This window comes from Myotis myotis, unplaced genomic scaffold (assembly GCF_014108235.1).
Source record: "Myotis myotis isolate mMyoMyo1 unplaced genomic scaffold, mMyoMyo1.p scaffold_m19_p_8, whole genome shotgun sequence".
In the NCBI taxonomy this organism is placed as follows: Eukaryota; Metazoa; Chordata; class Mammalia; order Chiroptera; family Vespertilionidae; genus Myotis; species Myotis myotis.
In genome coordinates this window covers 8,196,442-8,218,329 of record NW_023416390.1, presented here as the reverse complement: position 1 = coordinate 8,218,329, position 21,888 = coordinate 8,196,442, and the positions used below count along the sequence as shown (strand labels likewise).

The 21,888-nt window shown below is 48.8% G+C and overlaps 1 protein-coding gene across 1 annotated transcript in view; it reads left to right on the top strand.

Moving 5' to 3' along the window:
• Positions 1–2,506: 2,506 nt before the first annotated feature.
• SATB2 (SATB homeobox 2) overlaps positions 2,507–21,888 on the top strand; it is a 172,502-nt gene continuing 153,120 nt past the window's right edge. Inside the window, exons 1-2 of the mRNA XM_036320855.1 lie at positions 2,507–3,255; positions 4,507–4,734. Coding sequence (XP_036176748.1) covers positions 4,566–4,734 — 169 coding nt within the window. The 5' untranslated portion in view covers positions 2,507–3,255; positions 4,507–4,565. The remainder of the gene's footprint in view (positions 3,256–4,506; positions 4,735–21,888) is intronic.

Sequence of the window (21,888 nt, the reverse complement as noted above, 5' to 3'; positions counted from 1 at the left end):
AGCTCATTAATGACTTAAGATTGAATCGCTCCAGCCATTCGCATCATCAGATATAATAATAGTGACGAATCAGACAGGAACGATCCTGGCTAACCCACTTGCATTTCCTTCCCTCCCCAGAAGTCCTGAAGACCTAATATCACCAATTCTTCCAAGTTCCTGGGCCCGGATCCCGAGGAGGATCCCGCAGTTCAGGACCCAGGTAAGGAAAGAAACAGCATTACTGTCGTCGTGGGGAAGTGAAATGGAAATGCGCCTTTCACCATTTTGAAAGCAGGCTCAAACTTGGACGGCAGTCTTGCTTTTTGCAACACCCCCTTCCCATTCCGGCGGGATAGGATATATAAAGAAGAAAGTCTGTCGATCAAACTTACAGTTTGCTTCTCTGCAGCCCCCAAACCCTTCCAGCTACCACCACGAGTAGATTTACTTGAGCCACTTTTTTTTTTTCTTCCTCGCCGACGTGAAGGGTGCGTTTTCTCTAACCGGTGCGTTTGGGGTGGGATTTAAGGAATAAAAAATGGGGAAAAGAAAACGCTGCCTAAAACTCCCAGGGTGGCTCCCCGCAGGTTTGCGGCTCCGCCGGCTTCCCTTCCCGGCAGGGCTCCGGCCGCCCCGGGAGTCGCCTCGGGCTTGGAAACTGGGTGGGCGGCGCCTGGGTGCGGGGCTCTCGGGGATCCGGGCGCCGAGACTCCGGCCGGGGGCAGGTTTCGCTTCGAAGGTCCTTTCTGCTCCAGAGGCTCCCCCTACTTTTTAGGGGATGGCCGTGCGCACGCCGTCCACCGGGTGGTGGGTGCGGCGAGGGGACCTCGGCCAGGCCCCGGACGAGGCTGGCAAGACTTCCCGCGGTGCGTGCGCGGGTGCAGAGAATTTCCAGGATCACTCCCGAGAGCGTTTCCCGAAACCGACTTTAGTTTGGCCCTCTGGCGCCGCCGTACAGTCAGCACTTCTTAAGGGGGACCGGTGGCTTGGGCAGCTGGGTGTGGGGAGTCCTCGGGTCCTGGGGATCAGGGGGAGCCAAGGTGTGCAGGAGGGATGAAAGGTGCGGACAGCTGAGGGGGTCTTCATTGGCCTCCAGGCCAGAGGGGTCGCGTCCACGCGTCCCGCCCCCGATCCGGCCCGCGAGTGTCAGCCGGCGCCCTAGGCACCTGGCGGGGGGCCCCGGCTCTTGCCCACGTGCTTTTCTTTAAGGAGGTTGCGCGCCCAAGCGGGACCTCAGGGACAAAAGCGCGGCCAGAGCCTGGCCGGCTCGGCGAATGCCCGCGCCACCTTAAATGAGCGCCGCGGCCGGAGCCGGAGCCGGGCTGCGGGCGGCTGCTGCCGCGGCAAGCGGCAAAAGTTTGGGGCTGAGCGACGCCTTCGCCGGACCCGCTGGAGACGCCCCCGCGCGGCCCCCCGGGAACCGAGAGGCTAGGTCCTCACCGCCCAGCTCGGCCGGCGCTCGCAGCCCGGGGCCCGCGCCGCTGGAGGTCCCCGGAGTTCCAGCCCCGCAGCCGGGGGTCGGGCGGCCCCGTCGCCCTCGCGGCCACCGCGGCACGGCCTCCGGGGGGCTCGGGTGGCACCGATCGAGATGTCGCCGGCGCTGCGAGCGCTCCAGGGACTTCGTCCAGGGATGCTCCCGGCTCTGCGCCCCGCACACAGCTCTCTCTCCTGTGCCACCCACGGCTCGGCGGGCAGTGCCAGCGCTCCTGCCATTTGGGACACCCGGGCCATTGTTCTGGACCCGCGATCGTGCCAGCTCTGAGGGCGCAGCGGCCTTCTCCGCGCGCGCGGCGGGCCCGGCCAGCCGGCTCCGCGCCGAGGGGGAGCTCGCAGGCACCGCGAAAAGTTGCTCGGAGGGGCGGAGGCGGTGGGTGGTGGGCGGAGGCGGGGGGTGGGGGAGGCGGTAGCCCTCCTATCTCCGAAGTCGAAAGTACTCGGCGCAGCGAGCGGGACCCGGAGCCCAGGCGGCCGTGGCCACCTCCCGCGCGCCGGTCTGCGCCTCCGCGGGGAGACCAGGCAACCAGCGCCAGCCTGGTCGCTGCCGCCTCCGCGCCGGGACGAGCGCGCCTCGGGGCTGGGAGAGGCAGCCGCACCCTGGACTCGCCGCGAGGAGGAGGAGGAGCAGACCCCGCGCCCCGGCGCCCGCTGCGCCCGGGAGCACCCGCCGCTCGCGCGGCACTCGGTCCTCGGTCCTCCGCCGCCCCGCGCGCGCGGTCCCTGCCACACGGCTTGCCCACCGCCGCCTCTCCGCTTCCTCCTCCTCCCTCTTCCCGGCCTCCCACCCGCCCCGCGCCAGTCCCTCTACCTCCGCCGCAGCCCCGCCGCCGTTGGGTCGCTCGGCTCCCAGCGATTGATTGATTGATGTTTAATTTCCTGCCAGGCGGGGCCCCCCTCCCCCGGCCACCTCCCCCGCCCTCCTCCCCGCCCCCCACTCCCCGCTCTCGCGGCGGTGGACCAGTCTGGCTTGGGTTTAGATCGTTCCCCCCCTACCCCCATCCCGAAATCATCCAGAGACGTCCCCCGCCCCCACCCCAAATTATTATTTTGAAGGCGCTAGATCTGGGGACGGGGAGGGGGAGGGGGAGAAATCGGAAACCGAGGACAACCCAAAAGGACTCACTTTGCCTGATGACTCAACGCAACTAATAATCATCTCCCTCTCAGTGCGTCTCTCTCTGCGGCTTGTCAGGGAGTCTGGCTCCGGCTGCTGGCGGCGGCGGCCCGGAGCGGAGAGGCTGGAGGTGACAGCTCGGGCGGCCACCGCGCTCTCTCCCGTGCGCGGCCCCGGCTCCCTGCGCCGCCTCGGCTCCCGGTGGCACCGGCCCTGGGGCTCCGGCCGCGCCTCCTCGCGAGCTAGCAGCCCGGTGGAGCGGCAGCCCGGCCCGCCTCCGGGTCCCCAGCCCTTGCTCTCCGGAACGGGTCTCCTGCGCGGAGGTGCGAAGGGCTCTCTCTGCCTCGTCTCTGCTCCCCTCCTCTGCGGCCCCCTCCCCCGCTCGCTCGGTGCCCCTTCGGAGGAGCCTCCTTTCCCTCCCTCCTCCCCTCCCCTTCCCCCCCAGTCATCCTCATCATAACTACCATCTCCGCGCTAGAAGGCACCCTGACCCGGGACCGTGCGCGGTGGGACCCGGGGCGGAGGCGAGGGGAAGCAGGGAGAGGAAGGCAGCCCCGGACCGCACTGCGAGGCGAAGCAGCAGAAACTTTCCACCCTGGAGTCTCTACTTTTGCTCCATGGACAGAGCCCCAGCCAGCCGAGCTACAGACAGACCGTGAGCAGTAAGTACGTGGCCGGGACTCCCGCGCCGCGTCTGGAGTTGGGGAAACCCGGCTCCGGCTCCATTCCCTGCCCGCCGCGCAGCCTCGGGCCGGGGAGCACTAGCCCCGGGAGTGCGGGCGAAGTCTGTGACCCCAGCCCTGGGGCTCCGTCCCTGCGGCGCGGGCAGGTCCCCTCTCCCCTCCCCGCGGCCGCCCCCGCCTTGTCTCGGGGAGCCGGGCGCAGTGGCTGCTCCCGCGGCCGGAGCGCCGGAGAGGATGCCCGGCGCACTCCGCGGTGCCCGGCTCCTGCTTCTCCGGGGTGTCGCGACAGTGTGGTGCCATTTCATCAGGTGTCTCCTCCTCCGCCGCCGCCGCCCCCCCCAAAAAAAATCCAGGGGTGCCGAGATCTGTGGGTTCCCCGAGGAGAGCGCTGCCAGTCAAGCGGCCCGGAGAAAAACTTTTTGGAGAGATTTAGACATGGGGTTGATCAAGGCTCGCCCTGGCTGCACTAATTTAAATGCTTTTATTTTTATTTATTTTTATTTTTTTGCTTTTGGATGTTATGCTGAAGAGCTTTTAAAAAAATCACATGGGATCGTTGGAAGATAAGAAAGTTCCACCATAACAATTGTAGCCCCGCCCTGGGGATGAAGGTTGTTGGGGGTTATTCCGAGGAACACCTCCAAATGTTTCTGGGTGCTTCTGTGAAATGAGGGTTGATTTTGTGCAAAGTGTGTGCACGCGCTTCGAGCCTCGGGGAAGGTAACACGCACGGGTTCAGGGCTCCTGTCGCCAGGCCTTCGGCTCCTGCCCAGGAACAGCGCCTTCACTGTGTGGTTCCTTGGTGTCTTATAGGCTGTGCGCACCCCCCCACCCCACAGTGAGTCGGTGGGATGCCTTTCTAGGAAGTTCACTTTGCCCACAACCCCGACCCCCGACGGCGGAGCTGTGGCACCCGGGACAGTGGAGGCCAACCCCTTCCAAGGGGCCGCTGCTTCGGGGCGCCCCTGGCGGGGGCCCCGACGGGGTCCGTGGGGGCCTCTTCCTGGGCAGCAGCGCCGGGTGGGGTGGCGTCGCAGCCCTCCGAGCCCCGGGGCTCCTTCGGGCGAGGGGCTGGGACTGGCTTCCCGGCCCGGCCCGGGCCGCGTGGGAGGAAGTTGGTGTGGCTGTGGCGCGTCGCCTTGCCACTGGCCTGAACGTCTATCACGTGTGTGAGCGGTTTTCCCTCTTTTTCTCTTCCCTCCCCCGTCCCTCCCCCCGCCCCCTCCCTAGGTCCCTGCGCGTTTTATTGCGACCTGCCCGTGGGAACTCTGTCTCCGAGCCGGAGCAGCATGGAGCGGCGGAGCGAGAGCCCGTGTCTGCGGGACAGCCCCGACCGGCGCAGCGGCAGCCCCGACGTCAAGGGGCCTCCCCCCGTGAAGGTGGCGCGGCTGGAGCAGAACGGCAGCCCCATGGGAGCCCGCGGGAGGCCCAACGGCGCCGTGGCCAAGGCCGTGGGAGGTAACAGCCCGCGCGCGGAGGGAGGCGGCGGCCCGCGGCGGCGGGCGCGGGGATGGGGGCCCGGGCCGGGCCGGGGTTCAGGTGCCCCGGGCTCCTGCCGGTGTAGGGTTACAGGAAGTGGCCGCAGGTCGCCAGATAAGGCCCCGCGGCCTCTCCTCTGCCACTGGTAGCTTCCTCTCCAGCTCAGCCCAGAAAGCGCTTTCCCCAGGGGGTGGCATTTTTTGGGCACGTTGCCACTCACTGTGCGCTGAGGTGTTGGCAGGTTTATGTCACAGCCAGCTAACTGTTTCTAGCTTTTCCTCGAGAGCTTTTTAGGGATTTCACTCTGTTGCCTGGCCTCCCAGTGTCGGTGGCAGGGATGAAGTTCAGGTATGTTCGCTCTTGGGGGGCTAGTGTTCCATGCTCCTTCCGGGGCCGGAGCATGAGGGTCAGGAGGGTTGTTACTTCACAGTTGGACTTGGAGACCAGTGAGTAACAACTGGGGGCCTTCCCTGCCACCTTTCCAGTGTGAAATAAAGAACCAGGATCCATCAGGCCCTTCGCGGCTTTAATGCTACTGTTTCCTATAGAGTCATATGCGTTCGTAACTTCGTTAGGAATTAGAGCACCATAGGTAAAATAGCATAGTAGCCTTATTTCCTTTCCAGGAATTCAATATTATTAAAAATAATCTTTTGTAGGTTTTTTTTGTTTTTACTACTTAGACAGCTACCTTCTTTTAAAGTGGTTAGGAAAAGTAATTTTATAAAATGAAGATGTGCAAGAAATTGATGCATTACTCAAATATTTTGAGGTTTATGTGCCATTTGCCAGTTGTTTTGTTAGAAATAAAATGCAGGTTTCTCCATGGTAAGCAGTTTTATTGTGTTTGGGATAAGTGACTTTTAACTTTTTTGCTTCTAAAGTTTTTCTTTGTCCTAAAATTTTCAGCAGTAGCCCATTTAATATAATTCTTTATATTAGCCTGTTGTAATGTTACAAAACCCTGGCAAAACTTAGTGATAAACTCCATCCCTAGGTTCAGAATAGCCATAGTATGTATTTTGAAGTAATTATTTAACATGTTCACTCCCCTTTAAAGAGTTAAATACAGGCATTTTATAAAGTAACAGGGTTTTATTTTTATTTTGCTATTACTGTCTTCATTGTAGACATTCAGGATGGTTTGCTTTAGATCCTTATATTAATCATCTCCTTTGAGAATCGCTCATTCTCACAATTTTTAAAGCTTTAAAAATTAATTGGCTATTATAGATTGTAGCTTACATATCTTCCATGTTAGGGGCTTGAAGACATACTTTCATGAAGCAAAAGAAAAGTTGATAGCTCTGTGACCCACTTTTAAAAGTGGTGTTTATTAATGTTCTGTCTTGAGCCTGGAGCAATAAGTTTTGACTTTTTTGTATCCTTTTTTAAATATATGCATGTAAGAAAGAAAAATATATAGTGACTATGTTGGATGATATGATATGCGCTGATAATGTTTGATTAAGAAACTCTTAGAAATCCTTGGAGGAGATTTGTTCTCAAAGTGGCCTTATGCATAGAGAAAAAACATAGACTTGAAATTTTGCTTTCTTTCTGAAGACCTAGAAAAAGTCACTAAATTGAGAGACGTTTCTAAATATTTTTGAATATAATTGTTAACAATTGTGCTTTTCTAAAACAAATTTTATTTATATCATATTGAACTGTGAAAGTCACAGCCTAATTTTGATAACCAGGGCTACCTTTAGTGTACAATAGTAGTTGCTTTTCATGTTTTTTGAGACTATAATTAACATTTGACTACTTATTATAAATTTGATATAAAGTAAAATTATTAAGTCTTGGTGATGCATAATGGATTTGTTTCAACAAACTACTTTTGTCACTTTATCTGAGCTTTAGCTTCATTTAGTAATAGCAAAAGTCTTACTGGCTGCTCCCAAACTGAAAATAAAGATGACATTATTTTGTCTCAACAATTACCATTTATAATACTTAATAGGAAAGTGGTTTAAATAGTTTACACATGGTGGATTTTTAAAGATTTTTAAAAAAGAAAAATTTTACTCTATATAGCATAATAGGGTGGAAAGATTTTAATTTAGAAAGCTTTAAAATGTAACAACTAGAACATAAAATTTCAATAATACAAAGTTTTCTTATTGAATGTTAATGATTATGTTAGGGATTTACATTTATATACAGTAGTTTCCAAATGTGCATTGAAATGTTAATAATTTCATTTTCTTGTAACTTTTAATCACGCACAGATTGGAGAAAAGCAAAGCTTTTAAAAATGCACATTCTAAATTTTAAAAAATGCTTAAAATATATTTCTATTTAGCAGGTTTTTATAGTTCAAAGACTTACATTTTGGAACATAGTGTAAATAAAAACCAGATTATATTTCTATCACGCTACGTCCTTTTGTTTAAATTTTCTTTTTGAAGCAATATGATAAGTATAGACAACTACAGAAATATACCTCTGCGTTGTTATTACAATTTTCAGGTATAGTGCAGTCTTGTAGATGTTGAAAAGGTTGCTATAATAATGACTATAATAATATGTTTTAAAAATAGAGCTCAGTTTGGGAGGTTGTATTTGTTAATCTTTAGTGATGTTAGGGGGAGCTCCCCCCTAAAAATAGCAGAAATTATTGTTAATTGTTAATTATTGTTAATTGTTTATTGATAAAATGGCAGTTTATCTTACTGCTTTGATAAACAGTGAGTGGATAAATGTTTCTGAGTGCATTGGTTGCAACAGTAAAATTTTTTTTATTTTTTTGTTATTCTACTTTTTGGGGGGGGTGTTTGCTTTATTTTAGTGTCTGGCTTTTAACTAGTTGAGGTGGTAGATACACTCTCACAGTTTTAATAGAGGACTTTAAGTTCGTGCATTATTTACAATGTGGTTAGCTTCAGAAGACTGTAAGAAAGGGGTCAGCTTTACTTTGTCTTTTCAACACTTTCTAGGGTGTTTTTGCTCTTATCTGAGCGGTGTTTTAAAGCACGTATGTAATAAAATCTACGTGCTCAGATGTGTATGACAGTCAGCTTTTATCGAAGGTCCTCAGGAAGGGAAAAAACAGGCTAATATCTCTTTAAAAAACATATGAAGGCCGGGAGAGAGTTTAGAGCAGGCAAGAGCACCGTGGTGTTGACAGCTTTATATCCCTGCTGGGTAACATTCACTTACCCGAATTGGCGTTCCTTGTCAGCTAGTAATTCACTCCATAAGGATTTTGAAAAAGGATGATTAATGGTGGGGAAATTTATATTTGTAAAATTGGTGATTAAAACTTACAGATCTGTTTGAAGATTTAGGAAAAGCAAAGGTTATTTAAAAGATGACAAAAATAAGAATCAGATGATCCTTTCTACCACCGTTAGCATAAGTACCTGCAGTGCTCTGCTACGTGTAACCCTTCAGCCACGCAGCCTACAGCATAAACTGAAAGTGATGCCCACCAAGTGCCAAGGCCAGCCAGGCGCTCTCTCCTCCTGGCCGGAGAGCCACTGGCCAGTCGGGCGGGAGTAGCACTAATTGACGGAGCTTCATTCATTGTCCACAGAAGCAGTTTCATTTTTTACTGTTTGGATTCAGGAAGAACTTCCAGACAGCTTTATTTAAACTGAATGAACAGTGCTGGAGTCGACCAGATGGTGTATTTGCTGATAGGAGGCGTGGAACATCAGACATCTTTTTGAGATTTTTTCATGTTCCTGTGACTTCTGATGCTTTCTTTGGGGTTCAATGTTCTAGATTTTAGGGGGAAATGTTTAAATACTGGGAATATCTTTTAGAGATATTTGCTTTTGTGGGGGGGGGGAGAGGGGAAGAGAACTCGTTTATAATATAATTTAATTTTGCTAAAGAATCATGTGTTGAAGCTATCTGAGGACTAGTTGACCGGAAGTAGACCTATTCTTCTTGCTGTCAGGCAGCCCCTTCAAGAATATAACTGTCTTGTTGCAAAGGAGACAAAAAGTGATTATTCACCACACACTGATGTCCACATGGGAGAGCAAATGTGATCAGTGTTGTTGGGCAGGGCCGCACCGAGAGCTGAACATTGTCTAACTGTCTACATGGGGACCATTCCCTTTTCCATTGGAAGTAAGAGACACGCAGCCCAGGTTGGGAGCAGTCAGCACATTACAGTGGTAGAGAGGCGCCTCCCTGTTTGAAGGGAGTGCAGACAGGAAAGGGTATAGATATTGACGGATTGAAATGCATTCAATACTTAGAAACTGAGAGACATATTGTCAACATGGGAAAAATAGAGCAAACGTTACATTCGTTTTAACCAAGGATAGATACCAGTGTGCTTGGAGGGAGGACTCACGGCTTCCAAAGAGAAAAGATGGTCTTTCCCTCTCCCACTCCACTTTTTTTTTTTTAAGGGTTTTATGTCTTTTAAATAGAATGAACTTAGGTGTTGGGGTCATCCAGCCACCGAGCGTGTCCTCTGTAGTTTTGCTGAGGTAGAAAAATAGCCCTTCTCGAAAGCGTTTTTAGTCCGTGGCCTGTTATTAAAATAAAGATATACTTGGTTAAAAAAAAAATCTATGCCGTGGAACATACACATTAAACAGAACATAGGGTATCCGCCCCTCAAAGTCCTGAGCGTAATTTGATGTTTCGAGTAATTTTGGAAGCCCTATGTTCCATCCGCAGAAACCCACTGACCAGTGTATATTCAAGATCATCTGCAGGGACATGTGTGCGTGCGTGCGTGCGTGCGTGCGCATGTGTGTGTGTGTGTGTGTGTGTGTGTGTGTGTGTGTTGGAACTGTGCAGAGGCCGGGAGGCATTCTGTTCTTTAACCCCCATAGAAGGCAAGCAGCATCACCCTTTCCCAGGGATGTGACCCAAGTCAGCCTCTACACCTGGGAGTCCTGGGCTAAGTCTTTGCTTTTTTTTGACTATATCTGTGGGGAAGGAAACAGACTGATCATCATTTATTAGCTCTTTAAGAATATGAATGAGTTATTTTAAGAATATGGAAATCAGTTATATTCCAGGTAATTAGTTGGTAGTTATTTGGTATATCTGGTAAACAGTCAGGTTTGGTGGTTACACTTTGACAATTAAAAACCCTTCTTCTCCCTTTTCTTCTTTCTTTCTTTTTTTTTCTTTCTTCTCCTTTTAAAGAATTCAGTGTAGGAACAGTTTATGTGTATATATCAGAAAGACATTAGATTACTTGGGCTAGATGAATTTCAAATTGTAGTATTTTCTTTGGTCTTTTTAGAGATTTTGGGTTTCTGTTGAGATGAAAATGGCCCATTTTTTCACTATTAAAAAAGTTTCTTATAGCTAATAATGTCACATTTGGGTGCATACAACATGCGTACAGTTTGTTATATTTCAGGAAATTTAAACTTTATCCTACATAGCATGTAAATAAATAAGAAGTCCTTTATATTCTTTTACCTAATAAGTAGTCTTTTTTTTAAACCTATATAACTAATGTATGATAACATAGTAGTTTTTACTCTCTTCCTTACATGAATGCTAAGATACAAAGGCATTTTGGAACACATTTAAAGATGAAGCATTTGACAAAAGTTGTATGTGTAACAGTTTGTCAGTGAAAAGTGACAAGTGGGAAATGACAAATGAAATGCTGGCATCGTCACTCTTTATTTTGATAAAAATGTCTCAATTTGCAGTGATATAATACTGTTTCGTATTATTTCATGAGTTGTGTGAGATGCATCAGGGAAATTTAGATTTTTGTGAACGGAAAATTAGCAGCAAAACTCTCTTTTCAGAAGCTTTGGCAGCAAGTTCCTCCTCCCCCAGCGCCCCAAGAATAAGAACAGCAGTGAAATGTTGGATCTAACCCATACATTTTAACTCGTTATTTTTTGAGAGAGAGAGAGAGAGAGATAGAGAGAGAGAGAGAGAGAGAGAGAGAGAGAGAGAGAAGGAAAACTGAAAAATGGTTTCAAGTAGGAGACCTTTCAGCCTAGCTGGAAAAAAATGAAGAAGAGAGTTTGTCTTTTAGTTTTCATTCTTCTCCTTAGAGCAGCTTAGAAATAAGTGATTTCCCTCTGCTGGCTTGGACTGTGTGGAGCCTTTCTCACTTCCAGTCCTCACTGCTCTTCACCATTCATTCAGGGCGCCAGGAAGGAGAGCGGTGCATTCCCTTGATCTTAAAAGTGCAATGGAGGCTTGAAAATCATCTATGTGCTAAAAGTGGGGTTTTTATATACAAAGGATTCATCACCCTACTGCTTACGGGCAAAGTGATAGATATTTCAAGCCAAAGGAGAGGGCCCTGAGTGGGACTGCGGTCTGAGTTAAAATGAAAGCCAGGTGAGGACTTACAGAACCCCCAAAGGCCGGCAGCCTCCACACTGCGCCGTTTCCGTTCTGAAGGCATGCCGCTGCCCTTACTGTCAGTGATCAGCCAAACATTGATTTTCTTCTTTTACATGAAACAAGCACCATAGCACTTCATGCTGCACGGTGTTTACGTAAACATGTTCCATGGTGGTTTTCAAAATCATGGAGCTCTGTAGGGTTCTTGTTTTGTTTTGAAGTAACAGAGCTGTTTTGCTGTTTAATAGCGAGGCACTTAAAAACGGTGACAAAATCACCGTAGCGAAGTGGCAGTGGAAGGCTGCATCAAAATGGTCTTCGACAACTGATGTCCTTTGCTCCTCATTTGCAAAGTTCTTCTTATTTCAGATTTTTAAAAAATTCTAGGTAAAAATGACTTTATGTGGAGTAAATTGTGCCTTAGACATATTAAGCCAGTTGGGTTTATGGCATTTATTTTTTCCATTTTATAAGTGACGTGTACACGTATAAACTAGTGAGCGTAATCATTACTAGTGTGACAAATAAAGTAAAGAAAAAAGCATGAATAGAAATTTCAAGAATTTGAACCTTGAAATAAAGTTATCCACAAAATATGCCAGTCTTATCCTGTAGTAAGAATAAGCTTTACGTGTGGTTCTGACACCGTAGGATAAGACAACTGCGGGAAGTACTGAATCTCAAGTACAGTTGCTTCCGATATTATTACTAGTTGCTGGTGTGTCAGGCAAATTTGGTTCTGCCCGTAACACGTTGCCTTATCTTTGGAATGGAGAACTGTCTTAGCACAGTGCGTTAGTGAACGGTAGCCCGACATGACAACCAAGATCAAAAAGTGAAGGGGAAGCACTGCCATTTATGAAAAATGCGCATTTCCCATCAGCCCGTGGGGCGTCCACGGAGGGTGGCGCGGTGACTGAAGCGTGCACAGCGCTCAGTGACTCCCTTGGTTTTGCGGAAGGTTTGCACAGGTGTGAGAAGTAGTGACAGAGACTCTGGTTAAAGCAAGTGTTTTCCAAAGAGGGGGTGTCTATTTTCTATAGAAACAGTTTGAATTTCATTATATGGAGCACAGATATCTCTTTTTCTTTCTTTTAAAAATGTCTGCAAGTTTTCTTTGTATTTGGCTGGAAAGTAAGTGTATCAGTGTATGTGTGTGGTTGTTTTTTTTTAATATAACTGAATAAGATTGATTTTCAAGTTTCCTTCTTCTTTCCCATATTAAAATTGGATACTTTTATTGCATGTGTTCCAATTATTTACACATGGAAGGGAAGGCAAAATTGCTAGCTTCATAGGGAAAGGCATTCATCTCAAAATTCTTCAAATAGCCGTGTTTTCAAAATATTTTTTTGGGGGGCGGGGTTCACAAAACAAGAACTTTTCTTTGTCATCATCCAAAGAAGCTAAGAGAGCAGCATGATAAATGCCTCTGTAAGTGTCGTAGTAAAAGAAAATGACTTGCCTTGTGAGGCAGGGGAGAGTTTATGTTGTTTTGGACCCATTTCCCGAGCAGTGATCGAAAACAGATTACAATAACAATTATACAGTGGGAAGATGCAATATCCATTTCTGTTTTAATTGAGTGAAAGAATAATAAAAACATCATTAAGAAGAATGAGGTGGACCTGTCACACAGTGTACACATTCTGAGTCCTGAGGAAGATGCAGAATAACCGGAGTGCTTCGCACGGACTTCGCTGGGCTTTTGCCCTAAAAGCTGTTTGGGGGAGGACCCCTTGGTTCTTGCTCCTCCCTGGGAAGTTGGGAGAGGAGGGAGCCCGGGGGAGGCGGTTGCTTGGGAGATATTAAAAGTGCTCCTTGATTGCCCAGCGTGGCTCAGTAGTTGAGTGCCAGCCTATGAACCAGGAGGTCACGGTTCGATTCCTGGCCAGGGCACAGGCCCAGCCTGCAGGCTCGGTCCCCAGTGTGGGGCGTGCAGGAGGCAGCCAGTTGATGATTCTCTCTCATCATTGATGTTTCTGTTCTCTTTCACTCTCCCTTCCTCTCTGAAATCAATCATTATCTATATATACACAGTGCTCATTGATGTTTGTTTTCATATACATTGCGTTTTCTTATATTCTGCCTGAGGTGTAACTCTCCTCTTTTTTTTTTTTTTTTTTTAACCTTTGTCAATGGAAGTTAGAAGTAATGACGGTCCCTCTTGTTATAGAGCCCTGCCCAGGAAAGGTGAGGTGTGGTCCCTGGGCCTGTTGCTCCTCCTCTGGACGCCATCACCAGGCTGACGGGGAGGGAGAGAGTGAAGGCGAATAATGAGCACCCTTATTACTTCTCGGCACACTAGGGGCTGTGGGGGACCTGGAGTTTCCACGTGCACTATCCCCTGACACTCACTCAGGCACACAGACTCTCGCAGGGCCTCTGGCTTCCATCTGCACTCGCCGGGACCGGGGCGTTAAACCCAGGATCCTCCACGTCGCTGAGCCTCCAGCCTCCTTGCCCGAGTGGGAGGGGAGCTTTCAGCAACGTGGAGGCGGCCCTGCGGCCCCAGCCAGCACCAGTGGCCGGTGCCCTTTCCCTCGAGCCTGTGTGTCTGACTCTGTCCATAGACACTGTGAGCGGCCGCAGCTTGGGGATGACAGTGGTGAGCCCAGACAGTGGAGTTCACCTCTGCTCCTTGTGGAGTTACTGAAACCGCAGCTAATGCTGGCGACCCAGGCAGCAGGAGCCCTGGGTTGGAGTCTGTGGACAGTTATTGGAGAAGCGGGCTGTGCTCTGTGGTAAGAGTTGTCTCGGGGTCTGTATTTAAAGCTTTCTGAGCGTGGCAGGAGGAAAGGGGTGAGATAGGCAGTGAGCCCTTCCCGGCGGCGTCCCGAGCATCGTCCGCCTCGCCTCCGAGTGGAACTGCTCAAAAGGCTTAAAACATGCAGTTCCGAGAGCCTAGTTAATAGTGCTTTCATTAAAAACTTTTGTCCGCAAAGGGTTTTTTCAGTTTTAACATTTACATAACCTAACAGCGTTGACGAATGCCATGAGCTTTAAGGGTCTTTTAGTGGTTCTGTTTTTTCTGGACCTTACAATTTAAACCTAAACATTAATTCTGGGTGGAACTTGGCATCGTGTCTTCTTGCCTTGGAGGGAATTTTTGTTCTACAATAAAAAAAAAGGTTTTTTTTTTCATACAGTCACCTTCTCCATGTCTCCCCTCCTCCAAGTAAATAGCAGCTAAATAGTCAAAGGTTTTAAAAGGGCTTATTTAGTTCAAAAGAGGGAGTCATTATTTTAGGTGAATTTAACAATTTTCCATTAGTTCACATTGCAAACTAGTGTTTTTGATATGAACAAGAAAGATCGGTGAGCTGATAATGCAATGAAAATATTTTTCCTCTCTCTCTCTCTGTCTCATATACTAAAGTCATGTGGTAAAATTTTTTTATAAAATTATATTTCATGACCCTTGAAACTTATAAATCAGTTGCTTGTCTTCATTAGAAGCTGAGAGACATACAAAATTAGTTTACATCAACTGGAATTATAACGCTGACTGGAAGGAAAGGAGTTGGAATCTCACTTTTAAGTAATAAAATGACTATTTCCCAGTATTAGTTATTTTGGAAAACATACTTACATTAGGATTCTTCAGATGATCTTTTCTAGATGTCAGTGTTATGTTAAAGTTAAATTACTATAGTAATCTGATGACAAGGTCATTGTGAAATTAAGAAACCAGTGCAGAAGCCCAGCAGTGATAAATTACCATCACTTGATAACCAGAAAGTGTTGGGAATGCTGGTGAGGGGTACGTTCCTGGAGAAAGGCGTCCACGGAGGATGGGGCTAAGCGTGGGTTCCCCCCCCCCCCAAGCTTTGCCTGCTTTCAGCTGACAACGCTCCATTCAGACCAGGTTTTGCCCTATAGGCTTGGCAGATATGGTCTTAGAAGACTAAACCCCCGTTACTGTTATTGAGGACGTATGAGAGGAGCAGATTGTTCTCTGAAAGGGAAGTTATTACACATTTAAGACCCAAGTAAATGTACTTGACGGGTAAATAAGGTGATCCTGGTTTCTTTTTTCTTTTCAAATGAATCGCCAGGTAACATTCAGAGAAACTGACTCTATTTACAGGCCCATTCATATCGTCAGTTTGAGCCTTAAGCACATTTTTACGGCTAACTTATAAATCTCCCTAAACTGGAGCTCACCACTGAAAGCCTGCCAATCCCGTCACAAATGGCCATTAGTTCCCCAGGGAGTTCCAGGAGGAAAAAGAACTGCAGGCAAACTCTGCGACTCCAGGAAGAGCCATTCTGCCGCACGTGTATTTTTTTTTTTTTTTTTCTGTTGTGGCCCGACTGTCTGGGGACCCACCTGCGCGCTCAGGGTGGATACTGTGCCTTCTCCCGTGGAAACCCACAGAATCCCAATTAGCACAGGGTCAGAGTATAAATGTACCTCTTCTCACACTGTTCCAAGTGGTTAGTGGAATACAAGCTGCAAAGTAATTCCCCTTGGCCCCCCAATAAAAAGATTTATAGCAGAATAATTCTCAGCTTCATAATGGGGCTGTTGTAAGGTTGTGTTTGATATTTATAAGACTGAAATACGGCCCATGTACCCAAACGAAGCATTTATTGTAAACAAGTTCACTGCCAAGAGCTTATATTCTGTCAAACATAATTATATGGGAGATGGATGTAGAGCTGGGAAGCACGTCTGAGGGCGACGGTTCTTTCTGAGCAAGGAGCGCCCCTGAGATGCACCCTCTTCCTGCCCTAGGACCCCTCCAGGCTGTCTGGCTCGCAGGCTGCCTCTCGTATATCCAATACACACAGGCTCGCTCTTTGAAAACATATCCGTTTGTGATCCTACTTCTGTTACCAAACTAAAGAAATGAATGTATATGCCTGGAAACTGTTAGGTATAGTTGCTTTTACCATCTTTATGGGGATCTGGGCTGAGATGGTGCTGAGATAGAATAGCCCCTCTCTCCTGGACATGAGAGGGAGGCTTGTGCCACACCAGTCCTTGAGTTCACACCCAAGCCCAGGTTACACCCACAGAGGCACCGCCGCCTCCTTTAATGCGGGGCTGGAAAGGAGTCTTTGACCTGTCTCTCTGCTATTTTGTGTGGAGCTTGGGAGATTAGATCTATTCTGAAACTGTTGCCTTTGGGGGGAAGGGGAGAAATGACACTCAGGCTTCATTTTGTGGCTCAGAAATTATTATAGAAAAGAATTTATGAATCCAGGGGATCTGCGGGGAGTGAAATCTTTTTCAAATTGAGATGCATTATATCTGGGATTACCCACAATTTAAAATGATGGGGTGCTTTTCCAGGCCTTTTTTCTTTTTTTTCTTTAAGGAAAGTCGAAAGTTATTTTTTTCTTAATATTTAGATTAAAAAAAATTTTTTTTTTAGGAGACAGGTCACTTTGGGCTTTGGTGACACTTCTCAAAGAGAGTTAAACGTGGAATAGCACTCCTGTGGCTGGTGGTTCCTTTGGATAATATCAAGGATGAATATAAGATTTTCACTGGATTTATATGCAGTGGCTTAAGAGGTTTCTTGGGTTATTTTAATACTAAATTTAGTATTTCCTTTTGGAAACTATAGACATAAAGTGGGTGTCTTCAAATGAAAAAAGGAATACACTCACTTTCTCTGCTCTGTTTTTCTTAGTTAAGTAATTGCTACAGATTACACAGGTACACGTTTACTAAAGTATCTTGGAGTCCATCGGTGGGCACCCGAGTTTCCCCAGCCTGTGAGCGGGTTTATTAACTTCATCTCAGTCACAGCAGTAATATCCTCCATGTTGCCATCCTAGGTCCCGTGTGCCCTGAGGGAACTGCAGGACACCCTGCTCCTCACTTTCTTGCTCTCTTCTCTTTTTCTCCTTCCGTGTCAGCCCGTTCAGGGGCTCTGGCTGCTGTTGCATCTCGGTGGAGGCATTGGTGAGGGGCTCGGGGGAGAGTGGCTTCTGGTGGCTGGGGAAGGGTGGCGATGGCTGCCTGCCTGCGGGGCTCAGCTCAGCCTTGTGCAATCTGCATTCCGCTCCCAGGGATGAAATTGACATCTGTTAAATACCCCGGCCTGTTTTTCTGTTTGAACCCTAAGCACAGCCAGTAAGATTTCCTTTTGTAAGGGAGAAATCCTTTTATTTTTCATGATAAAAACTTTACCTTTTCAGGGTTTTATTTGATAAAAAAAAAAAAAAAAATCTCTCCACTCTCGTATGATTTCCTTTGGGACTTTGCACCAGTGTTTGAGCTCAATTTTTTAATAATTTTGGTGAGTTAACCTCCCCAAAGAAAACACGCTTGTGCTATGAACCATCCCCACTAGGAACCTGGGTAGTCTTGACTTATTGGCAGTGAGTGCTTGGTTCTTTTATTAATTCCTGGCTGCAGAACCTCAGCGCAGCCAGCCTTTCCTTAACACCACACTCGAGAAGCTAATCAAGAGTTTTTCCTTTTAATTGTTAAATGAAATAAAATAACATTTAGGTGGAGTTCAGAACCTGAGGTGATGAAGCAAATGATTGCATAAAGACAATTTTATCGACTCCTTTTTGACTTACGGGGCTCTGATTTGCAAATTGCTTTCCAGAGAGGATAATGAGAACGAGGCAAGTGGCAAATGCATCTTCACTTAAATATTATTTTTTTAAAAAATTATCCTCTGAGAAAGCTCCAGAGTAAAATTCTACTGCATGGAGGACAGAGGGCAGAACCCTGAGGTTGATGAGTTAGGGTACAGTCTGCTTACCGATCCATTGAGTCTTGACACTTATTAACATCTGCTTCTGTAACCCACTGTGAAAGGAACCCCCAAAATTTAGCAAAACAATATGCCACATGTGTGAACCCTTCTGTGAAGCGCAAACTTGCATATTCTACTTTTTTCCTTAGAAACATTTTTTTTTTTTTTAAAATCTGGGATCAGTAAACATTTTGTCTCTCTCTTTGGTTATTAAACTTAGAATAGATGCTGCTGTCCTTCCAAGTCAGTCTTGGGTGGGCCTGCAGGTAAGCCCCCCGGGTCCCAGGTGTGCACAGGCACCGGGTACAGAGCTGCTGGGCGCTGGAGTCTCACAACAGTGACTGCCTGCCTGGCCTTCTGGGCGATGGATAAGCCAACAGGTTCCGTCACCAGTGCTCACACACAGCCCGGGGTCTGGTGTGCTTCCCCGGGAACGTGGGGCGAGCTCCTGAGCCCACTGTGCGGCCATTTCTGGGACATTTCCTGTCTGCTGCTGCTTGATGCAGTGCTGCCGGGCCGACGTGATGTGGGCAAGCTCAGCCGCTGGGGAGTCACGGGGATCAGACAGCGCCGGCACCACCGATGAATGATGCGATGAACGTCCCCCTGGATGAGCCTTGGGTTACGGAGCCAGCTTTACTGTGGGCCTGCTGTAGGTCGGCTCAGGGGTGCGGGGAGAGGAGGGGACTGAGGAGACTTATCTGAGTCCAGCCATGTTGGAGGAGGGGAGGCGGCCCTGTCATTGGCTAACGGGGCATGTCTGTCATCAGGGACTTAGTGCCTTGGGTCAGGCTTGCTACGGCCCAGCTCCCAGGGGTGGCCCAGGTACACGCTGTGCCTCCCGTGCGCCTGTGGAATCCCATTTTGCAGATTGCCAGGCCCCCGGGATCCTGCCACCACGGAGAGGATGGCCAGGCCTGGGGCTGACCCTCAGCCTTCAGAGCTGGCTTCGGGCGGAATGGTGATCTCAGCCCGAATGGGCCTGGAGTCCTGGTTCTGGAACCCCAAACCCATCTTCCTTCTCTGCCACCCTTACCCCAGTTTGAGACTTCAGGGTAACAAGTGAGAAGAGGACCGGACTTCACCCGCCAACCCCAGTCCTCGGTCTGTTTTTGTTCTCATCTTCCAAAGTTAGGGTCCACCTTGGGGTCTGAAAGGCAGCTTCTGGTGTCGGTAGAGGGAACTCTGAGAGTAAAATATTCCTTGATCACATCCCCTCTGCCCCCTGCCCCCCAGCACCACCAAGGAGCCTTCTTGTTGAAGCTCTGGTTGGAGGCCTGCTCTTGAGATATGAGCCACCAGGGTGTGGAGGAGCAGGAAGGCTAATTTCTGCACATCCAGCTCCTCTTGTCCCTTCGAGGGATCGTTAGGCAGAAAGCTCCTTCTCCATCATCGTAGGATGGCCTGTTGCTCCACCTGGGAACCACCCAGGCCTTCAGCTGTCCCACCTCTGCCTCGGCTGCTGCTCCCTCCTCAGTAAGAGTGAAAAACAAGACCACAGCACAAACAAGTGAACGCATCCTCCATTGAATCCGTAGTTCCCAAGCAGAGGATGCAGAGGAACCTTGGGAAGTGGACGTCTGGTCCGCCTGTGGTTGGCTCCCTTGTCCCCTAAAGTGGTTGCTCTCCCCCATCCCAAGACTGGCTATAGCATGTCTTTATTTCATGACCTGAAATCCTTTCCGTCGGCGGTTAATGTGGGATGCAGTGTGATTCTTTTACAATGGCGATATATCTAAGGAGATTAAGGACCGACTTGGGCCAGACAGTGAGGTTCAGCATTTTTTGTCTCTGGAACTTTTGAGCTCAGCCCCTGGGGGAACCATGGACTGTGGCGCCTCTGGCTGCCCTGGCTCCGGAGGGCGGGTGCCTGGGAGAGGACAGATCCATTGGATCCATTTGGAAATGTTGGCTGGGACCCCAGGGGGGAGGTGAGGGACACCAACCGTATTCTCTCTTTCTGTCTTTGGTTGCAGTTCTTGGTGCTCAAACTTGCTTTCGTTGTTGGAAGGAAGTGTGTAGAGGTTAATATTGGCAAGTTATTGCTCTTGACTGTGTGAATATGATCGTGTGTGTGTGTGTGTGTGTGTGTGTGTGTGTGTGTGTGAGAGAGAGAGAGAGAGAGAGAGAGAGAGAGAGAGAGAGAGAGGTTATATAGCAAGTAAGTGGTTGTTTTGTTTTTCCAGTAAATTTGCAGTAAGAAATGATAGCTGCCACCCTCACTCGCTCCTCCGCCAGTCCCTGGAAGACCCTGTGCGACACATTCGATTTACTTGGTGGAATTGGCTAGTGTTTCAGGGGTTCTGTGATTTATTGATGGTGGGGGTTGCTGAGTGGGGTGCTTTTCTCTGGGTTCAGTTTTGTGCAAAGAGCAGGCATGGGAAGCTCCGCCCTGAAGCCTTTGCAATCCTCACTTAGCCCTGGGACCTTCTCAGGTGATAGAACCAGATATCCTGGCAGCCACGTGGAAGGGACGGGCTCCGTTGTTGCCTGCCTTCTTCGAACAGGTGGTGGCAGGAGCCCTTGGAAAGGGGAGGAGAAGGGCTAGCCTCCTGTCATCTCAGATCGGCTCCTGTCATGCCGGCGGCAGGTCCAAGCCTGCGGGTGGACCCAGGACCTAAGGGGCTGGGCAGGAGGCTGGAGACCATGCTTACCCACATCAGAGTGTGGCCCTTGATTGGAGCCTTTCTTTGTCTGTGAGGGACTGAAGGTTGGCGACCGTGTTTGGTTCCTCCTCTGCGCCCAGCACAGTGCCTGACCTGCGGTAGGCCCTACGGTGAATTCACTTACAAGCAACGCAGGTCACCCCCTGGACACAGCAAGTGGTGAAGGGTCCTCTCCTGAAAGGCCACGCCTGTAGCTTTCTGTGGGGGTGGGTTTGGGAGTGTTGTTTTGACCCCCAAGAAAGCAGAATGCTTGGGCTTTAGAGGAGGCTAACCTGAACTGCTCTTCTTTTGTCCTCCTGGGTTTCTTTGGGCATGTTATTTAGTTTCTCATTTCAAAGAGGAAGGGAGAGGGAGAGAGAGAGAGAAACATCAGTGATGAGGGGAGAATCAGTGATTGGCCCCCCACTGAGGATCGAGCCCACAACCCCTGCATGTGCCCTGACTGGGAATCTAACCGTGACCTCCTGGTTCATAGGAGGTTGACACTCAACCACTGGGCCACACTAGCCGGGCAGTTTTTCACCGTTTCAGTTGCCTCATTTACTAAAGGAGATTAAGAATAACCCCTCTCGGGGTAAATGTGGGGAGGGAATATGATAGAGTGCTTGATGAGTTAGGAGCTGCTATGCGAGGAGCGGTGGTTTTGTACCCTAACTGGCGTGGAAGGCGTGGAACCCTGTCGTCTGCTGGACCCTGCATCTTTCCCAGTGAGCGCTGCAGGATGCTTGCTCCTCAGGCCCTTTCGTGGCAGTGCTGTGGTGTTTCTGGAACGCTGTCGTTGTTCTTTAAAATGAAGGAAGGGGAAAAAAGCCTTTTTCTGATTAAAGAAGCTGGATTAATAGAGTTAGGAACACCATAGCCTACAGTTTGCTTGCTGATATGGAGAAGACATCATGCTCGATTATGGCATTTCACCGACAGGACACCTGCCCTCAGGTCTCCTGCGACCTGGAACACAGAGGCATGATGACAGAGGAGCATTCAGAAATGCTCATGGCAGTCGTTCAGTTTCCTGGTTACCGCTTCTCATGAATGTACCGTGTGTCAGAAAGCCATTGTATGTGCTGGTGTTCGGCAGATCGCTTAGAGCAGCTCTGTCTGATAGAAAACAAATACGAGACGCACATGTAACTTTAAATATTCTAGTAGCTTTACTTACTTATTTTTAATATATTTTTATGGATTTCAGAGAGGAAGGGAGAGGGAGAGAGAGATGGAAACATCGATGATGAGAGAGAATCGTAGATCGGCTGCCTCCTGGACACCCCACAGTGGGAATCGAGCTCACCACCCAGGCATGTGTCCTGACCGGGAATCGAACCGTGACCTTCTGGTTCATAGATTGAAGCTCAACCACTGAGCCACGCTGGCCAGGCTCTAGTAGCTTTATTTTAAAAAAGTTAAAGAAACAAGTGCAAATAATTTAATGATGTTTT